This window comes from Pteronotus mesoamericanus, unplaced genomic scaffold, assembly GCF_021234165.1.
Source record: "Pteronotus mesoamericanus isolate MK-2021 breed Mesoamerican mustached bat unplaced genomic scaffold, CSHL_Meso_final contig_22, whole genome shotgun sequence".
Classification (NCBI taxonomy): domain Eukaryota; kingdom Metazoa; phylum Chordata; class Mammalia; order Chiroptera; family Mormoopidae; genus Pteronotus; species Pteronotus mesoamericanus.
This window is the reverse complement of record NW_026555090.1, coordinates 3,426,325-3,434,568: the sequence shown is the minus strand read 5'-3', so window position 1 is coordinate 3,434,568 and position 8,244 is coordinate 3,426,325. Positions and strand designations below refer to the sequence as shown.

The following is an 8,244-nucleotide window of genomic DNA, read 5'->3' as shown; positions in this document are numbered from 1 at the left end:
AACCGAGTAGGCCAGTCGGAAGCTGTGGCTGGTCCTGGGTGGCGTCTGGTGAGGACGCCCTCCGTGCGGGTGCGAGGCTGGGCTGCCGTGGCCACTGCGAGCTAGACTGGACGCCAGCCAACGTGACTCGTTCTCTCGTAGTTGTGACGGCACTACGGGTACAACGAAAACGTGCAGCCTTTGTATGTAGATGTGGTAGGGTGGGTACTTTTATGACATGGAAGGCCTTACAGAGGATCACACCAAGTCCTTTAAAAATGCCAAGGTGAGCCCTGGCTGGTGTGACACAGTGGACTGAGCGCCGGCCTGTGAAACGAAAGGTCGCCAGTTCGATTCCTGGTCAGGGCACATGCCTGGGTTGCAGGTCGGGTACCGGGTTGGGGTGCACGAGAGGCAACCAACTGATGCATCTCTCACACATGGATGTTTCTCTCCCTTTCTTTCTCCCCCACCCTTTCTAAAAGTAAATAAATAAAATTTTTCTAAAAAGTAAATAAATAAAATCTTTAAAATAAATAAAAATGTCAACGTGAGGCTTATATTTTGTAATACAAGCATTCAAATTGGAGCTAAGTTACATTTCTTTTATTACCTTTTGGGTATCTGATCAGGAAACAAAACTTTTTGTTTACGATGATGCAATAAACTCCGCATGTGTGGTCCACCTTTGCACTGCCGCTACTGATTTGTAACTTGAAAAGGCCAAGGTGACCACAGCCCAGCCCCGCTCACCCAACTCACAAGGTGTAGACAGGAGTTTGAACTGACCTAGTGAACATGAAATAAAGCCAAAATTTGATTTAAAAAATAGTTTTGTGATACTTTACTGTTTTAGCTACAATTTACTTAAATAATCCTTAATTGACAGACATTTGATCGGTATTTTACTATTAAAAGCGTTTCAACGCCTATCCCTTCCATACCTCTTTTGGTATCTGAGGAAATCTATAGTGTAAGTCACCAGAGGTGGAAATGCTGGATCAGAGGGTATATAACTTCTCCAGAAATTGCCAACTTTCCTCTGCAGAGGTTGCCATTTATGTGTCTACCAGCGCTGTATAAGTGGCTAGCATTTTACATAATTGAAATTATACTGACTATATATTTTTAAAAATTTCACACTATATCAAAAGTATTTTCTTACATAAAAACTATTCATACACAATGAAGGATGGTGAAGGGATTGGCTGGAGTGCATTTATGCATGACCCACGGATATGAACAATGACAGGGGCACTGCCTTAGGAAGGGGAGGGGTGTGGCCGGCTGGAGGTGGCCAAAGGGAGAAAATGCAGGGACAAAGGTAAAAGCATAAACAATAACAAACTATTCATAAACAGCCCTGGCTGGTGTGGCTTAGTGGATTGAGTGCTGGCCTGTGAACCAAGGGGTCGCTGGCTCGATTCTCAGTCAGGGCACAGGCCTGGGCTGCGGGCCAGGTCCCCAGTAGCGGGGCATGCAAGAGGCAATCATACATTGATGCTTCTTTCCCTCTCTTTCTCCCTTCCCCCCTCTAAAAATAAATAAATAGTCTTTAAAAAAACTACTCATAAACAACAAAAATCCTTTAAAATTATAAATGTTCATTGTAGAAAGATGACCTTATGGATATATAGCCTTGTATATATGTATATTTATTTACAGACTTTTATGTGTATGTGTGTGTATGTGTACCATTGTTGGATTTTGGCATTCCTAGACTGCTTTCTGAAATTTAATATATCATGAACATTTTTCTTTATTACCAAACATGAATGTATCACCGGATTTATCTCATTATGTTATTTTTTATGGTTTTTTTCCCCAGAGGGAGATGTGAAGCTTAGACAGCCCCTTGGCCTGCCTGGCCTCCCTGTCATTAGGGGCTGACAGCTCTGACAGCAGAATTCTGGGTGCCCCCCCACCGCCCCCACCGCCGCGGGATCTCCTTTGACTCCAGGAGAGGAGCCAGCTCCAGACCAGAGCCCGGGCTTCCTGGTCTTCTTACTCCTTCCCTGTTCCTTGATCCGAAAAGGCTTCCAGGCTTCAGAGAAAGTGCAGAGAGTTGATTCTCATGTAGCGGGAGAAGAGCACATAGAGCCGGCGGAACCAGAGGAGCTGGCTGCGGTGGCAGGACATGGCTCTCTGGAAAAATCAGGGAAGCAGCTATGAAACACTGGCACTGGAGCAGTTTCCAGTTTTTCCAGTTTTGTCTTCCTCCCAGTAACACACCTCATGTGAGAGCCAGCCTTGTCTGGCTTCTTCCGATGGCCCTCGGAACTTGCCGGACTGGCCTCCAACCCCTGCCTCCCGTCTGCCACCTCAACTTACTCCCCGGTGATAATAGCAGATGATGCTATTGGCAGCGAGAGCGCTCAGTCTCCAGGCACTATTTCAATGTAACAAACCAGTGAGTTAAGTACTATTATTATTGCTTTAGACAAAATAGGTGAGGAAACTCATCAATCTCAAATAGCTAGTAGGCAGTAGAGCTGACATTTGAGGCCAGAGGCATCGGATCTATTCTGGAGCCTTCTTTCTTAATCACTTTGCTCCAATCCTTCACATACAGAACATGTACAGGGATGTTTTGCAGGAAGCAAGCTGGAACACTGTCCTCTGAATTCAGTAGGCTGGGAAGGTACCATCATCATTAGAGGAAAGAATGGTACACGTAGGTATGGGCACCCTTTGCCACCCAGTGGAAGACATGTTTATTATCTTGTTACTCAGTTCTACTGTAGTTCAGTTTTTAAATAGAATAGATCACAGCAACTGATTTAACTATATGTAAACATATAAAAGTATAAATGGTTCCTGCCTGCTTTTCTCTAAGTATCAAGATGAATCTTCTTCTCTCAGTTAAAATCATTACAGACCTGTGTCTGGACAACTGATTTTATATCTACTGTCAGATCATACATGGCTTTAAGGATGTAAGCACACCTGTAATAACCACAAGCTGTAACTGGCAAAGGGAACTAGCACCACAGGACATATTCAGGCAAAGTATGATACAGCATTGTTTCAACAGGAAGTTCAACTAAATTTTTTAAATTAAAATTATTTGCAGAAACACATGGATGAACTCACAGGATAGTGTTAACATTTTGAAGACCACAGTAAAAATAAAATGTTCATTTTAGAAAAAACTGGAGCAAAGGGATGAACTTTATAGTCCAGAGATACTTGTTCTGTCTACTTAGAATAGTTTCCATGTTGTAAGAATTCCCACACCATGCTACCCAAGTTGCCACTTTATTTGGATCCCCCCAAACTTTCGATGACTTTTCAGTATCCACTCAATAAGATGGGCACTTACAGGGATTATCTATTTATTGCCAATTTGGTTTCTTACACACTTAACTTTTCTATTACTTTTTGTTCAAATTTTCCAAGGGAATACTACAAAATATCAAAACTGTTTCTCCTCCACCCTCCCCACTGTAGCATTCGCATTACATGTCTTTCAAACTGTGATTTTGCTGGCTGTCCAATACTCACTCCCCTGCCGGCCCTTAGTCTCTTTTTTTGCTATCACAAAGCATAGTACTGAGCATTCTTGCTCATAAATCTCTGGACACATCTCTGTTCATTTTTTTAGGGTGAAATTCTGGAGATAAAAATTATTAGGTCAACATATAAATTTATTGTATTGTACATGTAATAATGATTATTTTATAAAGTTTTAAAAATGAAAGGAAAAAAGTAAACTCAGCTAGAATCCTACCACGCAGAGGTAATCAATACTGATATTTTTGCATGTTTTGACTTTTTTCATGTGTGTATGTGTGCAAAATGTATATATACATATATGGTTCTATAACCTATTTGTTTTCACTTACTATATCAACAATATCAACAATTTCTGAGATTTCTGACATTTATTACTATTACTTCCCTAAAAAGTTATATCAGTTTACACACCTATTTCATTTAATGCTCCAGTAATAGGTTCTATAATTTGATCGTTTCCATTTTGCTAGCAAAATGTTATTATCTTCAATTTATCTTTTATTTTAATTGTAGTAGAAAGCACACAATATAAAACTCACCATCTTCGCCATGGCCTTAATCACAATGTGACTGATCTTCAGAACTTTTTTATCTTGCAAAAATAAAACTCTATACTCATTGAACAGCTACCCATTTCCTCCCCTCACCCCTAGCAACCACCCCTCTTCTTTCTCGTCCCGTGATTTTGACTAGTGAGGACGTCTTCTAGAAGTAGGATCACACAGTAGTTGTCCTTTTATGACTAGCTTAGTTCACTTTGCATAATGTCCTCAAGATTCATACATGTTGTAGCATGTGACAAGGCTTCCTTCCTTTTATTAAGGCTGAAATTCCATTGTAGGTAGCTGCCACATTTTCTTTATCCATGTACCTGTTGTGGTCTGTGGTGGCGTCTACCCCTTGGCTATTGTGAGTAGTGCTGAGGTGAACACAGATGTGTATATAACTCTTCCAGACCCTGCTTTAGATTCTTTTGATATACCCAGAAGTGGGATTGCTGGATCGCATGGTAATTCTATTTTACTTTTCATTTTCTTATTCTCAACATTATTCAGGTGTTCTGACTTGTTTTAGATGAAACAATAATTTATGCTTCCTGTTCCAAACATATAGCAATAAGAGAGAAAAATGCAAAGAGAATACAAAGAAGATGAGGATGGGTCAAAACTAAGACCAATAGCATCGTGAACACAAAGAACACACACAGAGGGCCAGCCGGCCGACAGCCTTGAGCACCATGGTGGCGGAGAATTCTGCTCTGAAGGCCGCTCACGGAAGGGGGTCTGGCACAGGGAGCGCAGGCCGGCTGCGTGGCTCGGGGGCCGGTGGCTCCCTCGCCTGTGAAAGAGGCTGGGGAACGCGTTGCCAGTTACGCAGCCCACAGCGAGTGGAATGCCGTGAAATCAGCACCGAGCCAAGTTGCCTGCTAGCTCTGTGCTGGGAGCTGCCATTAGAGGGCCTGACTCTGGCCTTCACACACCTGCAGACTCCCGGCAGGGAAGGGGAGCACACAGGAAGAGGGGGACACGACCCCCTCGTCCAGCAATGAACACATCTTTCCCCTAATTTACAAAGCAGATTTCCTGAAGACAGGAAGGATTTTTATGTAGAGAAATAAAACTATTGAAATCAGCACTCAGAGCATTAATATATCTAGATAAAAATAATTTTATATAGAGCTTGTCAGAGACTAAAGTGACTGCATTTAGGACATTGAAAGAGCTAAATAGAAGAATACCAATTTTAAAGAATAAGGAATTATGAAATAAAAAACAAGAAGTGAAACAATAGGTGGGCATAAAATAAAAAATTAGGAATCTCAAAAACGAAAACAATATATGAAATACAGAAAAAAATTTGAAAGAACAATTAGGAGACACAACGCATAGATTAAGAGGCCAATATGTAAATAGCAGTCCATGAAAAGAATGGCGAGAACTTCACACAAGGGATATTTGAAGACATTAATAGGTAAGGGTTTTTCAGAATTGCTAAAACACAAGGGTGCTCAGTTTGAGAGTACTGAGCTGAATAACATAAACAAGTTCACCAGACATACCATAAGACCGCAGAATTACATGGATAATCTTAAAAGCTACCGTAAAAGAGATGAACTGCACATGAATAAGATTATACTGACCACAGGCTCCTCGTCAGCATAGATGCTGCCAAAAAATAAGGATGGGAGTTACGTCCTAACACACACTGAGGGGAAAGTAATGCAAACTTTTACTTCCAGCAAACTCACCCAAAAGATAGGACATGCAAACATTTAAAGGCTAAGCAAATTTGCCTTGAGACCTTCACTAAAGAACTGCTGAAGAATATGCATCCGCAAAAAGAAAAGCGAACCTGGAGAGGAGAAAGTGTGGGGTGAAAGAAACAATGGAGGCCCTGGCTGGGTGACTCAGTCGGTTGGAGTAAGGTCCTGACACACCAAAGTTGTGGGTTCGATCCCCAGTTAGGGAGCATATTAGAAGCAACCAATGAACACATCAAGGAGTGGAAAAACAAATTGATGTTTTTCTGTCAAGTCAATTAAAAAACTACAACAACAACAATAAAGGGCCAGGAATCAAGTATGTATCAGTGACAATATTCTAAACTACAGTAACAGGCTTGGGCAGGGTTGATCAGCCAGCAGTCTGAACGTGCTAAATTTCAAGAAATCTTTAAAGATCAGTATCACACAAGCCACATTTACTGACTAGAAAGCAATTAAATTATAAACCAACAATAAAAAGATTATATATATTCTCATATAACCACACATAATCATAATCATATGTATCAATATATGATTGTGATATATGATATATAATATTATCTATAGGAATATATATAATTCACATTATTCATGGTAATGTTCTGTAAAGTGAGTGCAAACACACTAGTTGACATTGCATCCTTGTTCTTAGGGTATATACAGGTTTAACCTCTGGTCATGTTTTCAGCAACTGAGCAATACATAACCTTGTTTTATGTGGGTTTCTGTATAAAGACACCTTATTTAATATACTACTGATTCATTAACATTGAACTCACGGCCAACAACACTCTAACTCACACATGAATGAAGTTTCTCGAACACGTGTATTTTCTCCACAAGGCACGTTATAGACTTCTTGTGCTTAGCATCACTGGACAGCACTACAGCACCATAACTAGAGTCCAGTTAAAAAAGCAAACTCACCAACAAAAATCACGGGATTGAGAACAATGTGGCACTGAATATTTCAAAAAGGACAGTTTTTTACAGTATTAGCTGAGACAAGAAGGCAGAGGTTCACCTTCTTCAACCTCAGTTGGCAATGTGTGTGCGTGTGGATGACAAATTTTTCACTGCTCTGCAAATACCCATGTCTCTGAATGACAACAAAAGCACTGCAAGTATTCACCTGGGGTTCCAAGCACATTTTAGCAAGTAGGCAAGTATGAATCCTGCGGATAATGAGGATTGACTACACGCACACATTTGCGAACTCTAAAATACATGCACCCCTAATACCTCATGGATTAAAGAGGAACTCACACCCTGATCAGAAAGCTCAGCTGGTTGGAGCAATGTCCCAGGACACTAACGTCGTGGATTCGATCCCCGGTCTCGGCACATACAAGAAACCACCAATGAATGCATCAATAAGTGGAAGAGCAAATCCATGTTTCTCATTCTTTCTCTCAAATCAATAAAAAAATAAAAAGGAACTCACAATGGAAACTTAAATTACTTACAACTGAATGACAGTAGAATTATATATCAAAACTTACCAGGTGCAGCTAAAGGAATACTTCAAGGGAAATTAATAGCATTAAGATGCATTTTTTAATTGATGAGAGGGAGAGAGGAAGTGAAAGAGAGAGAGAGAGAGAAACATTGATTTGTTGTTCCACTCATTTATGCATCCATCGGTCACCTTTTGTATGTGTCCTGACCTTGGTGTATTGGGAGGATGCTCTAACAAACTGAGCTACCTGGCCAGGGTAGCATGCATTATTTTTATAATCTGAAAAAAAGGTAGAAGTTCTTGAAAATCTATGACTTCTAGGGTGTATAGAACAGCAGTACTAACGCTCAGGGACAGAAGCCGAACTTCTGTGAAAGGCTGTTGGTCAGGGCCCTGAGGAGCCAGGAGTCTGGGACACAGATCTGGAGCTGGGGGTCTGGGAAGTCGCAGTCCTCACCTTGGCCTGTGCTGCTTCTTTGCTGGTGAGCACGAAGAGGACATCGCCGGTGTGAAGCAGAGAAAAGGGCAGGTCCAGAAGGGAGATGTACTTGCGCAGCAGATTCACAGACTGGAGGGTGAGCACCCTGCACCCTGGCGGCAAAGGAGTGGGGAGAAGGGAAGAGCATTGTTGCTTCGGGGCAGATTTTCCTGAGCACCCTGCTGTCCCTTGGGGCTCAGGGCAGGGCCGGGCAGTGTGGGGGCTGCTCCTCGGCACCAAAGCTGCTCTTTGTCCCAGAGCACCTGGCCTGCTGCCCTCTCCCCGCTACGGGTCCTAGCAAGGGAAGGCGGGTTTCTAGAGGTTGGGATTTGGCTACCTCAGGGCCAAGGCAAAGGGACATGACCAGTCTCTAGACCTGGTTCCTGCACTGTCACGAAAGAACTGACTGGCTTTTTCTCATCTGTGAAATGACGTTGATAATGCGGGACCCGCCTGCCTCACAAGGTTGACATACACGAATCAAATGAACTGCAGTCATGTTCCAAAGGCCGCACGGCTTCGCAAGCCCAGTAAGCCCGCTCAGAA

At 42.1% G+C, this 8,244-nt stretch overlaps 1 protein-coding gene across 1 annotated transcript in view; it reads right to left on the bottom strand.

Annotated features, from left to right (window-relative positions):
* Positions 1-454: 454 nt before the first annotated feature.
* The window catches only part of PIGL (phosphatidylinositol glycan anchor biosynthesis class L), a 63,150-nt gene continuing 55,360 nt past the window's right edge, over positions 455-8,244 (bottom strand). Inside the window, exons 6-7 of the mRNA XM_054571198.1 lie at positions 7,678-7,811; positions 455-2,124 (exon numbers count right to left, since the gene is read on the bottom strand). Coding sequence (XP_054427173.1) covers positions 2,026-2,124; positions 7,678-7,811 — 233 coding nt within the window. The 3' untranslated portion in view covers positions 455-2,025. The remainder of the gene's footprint in view (positions 2,125-7,677; positions 7,812-8,244) is intronic.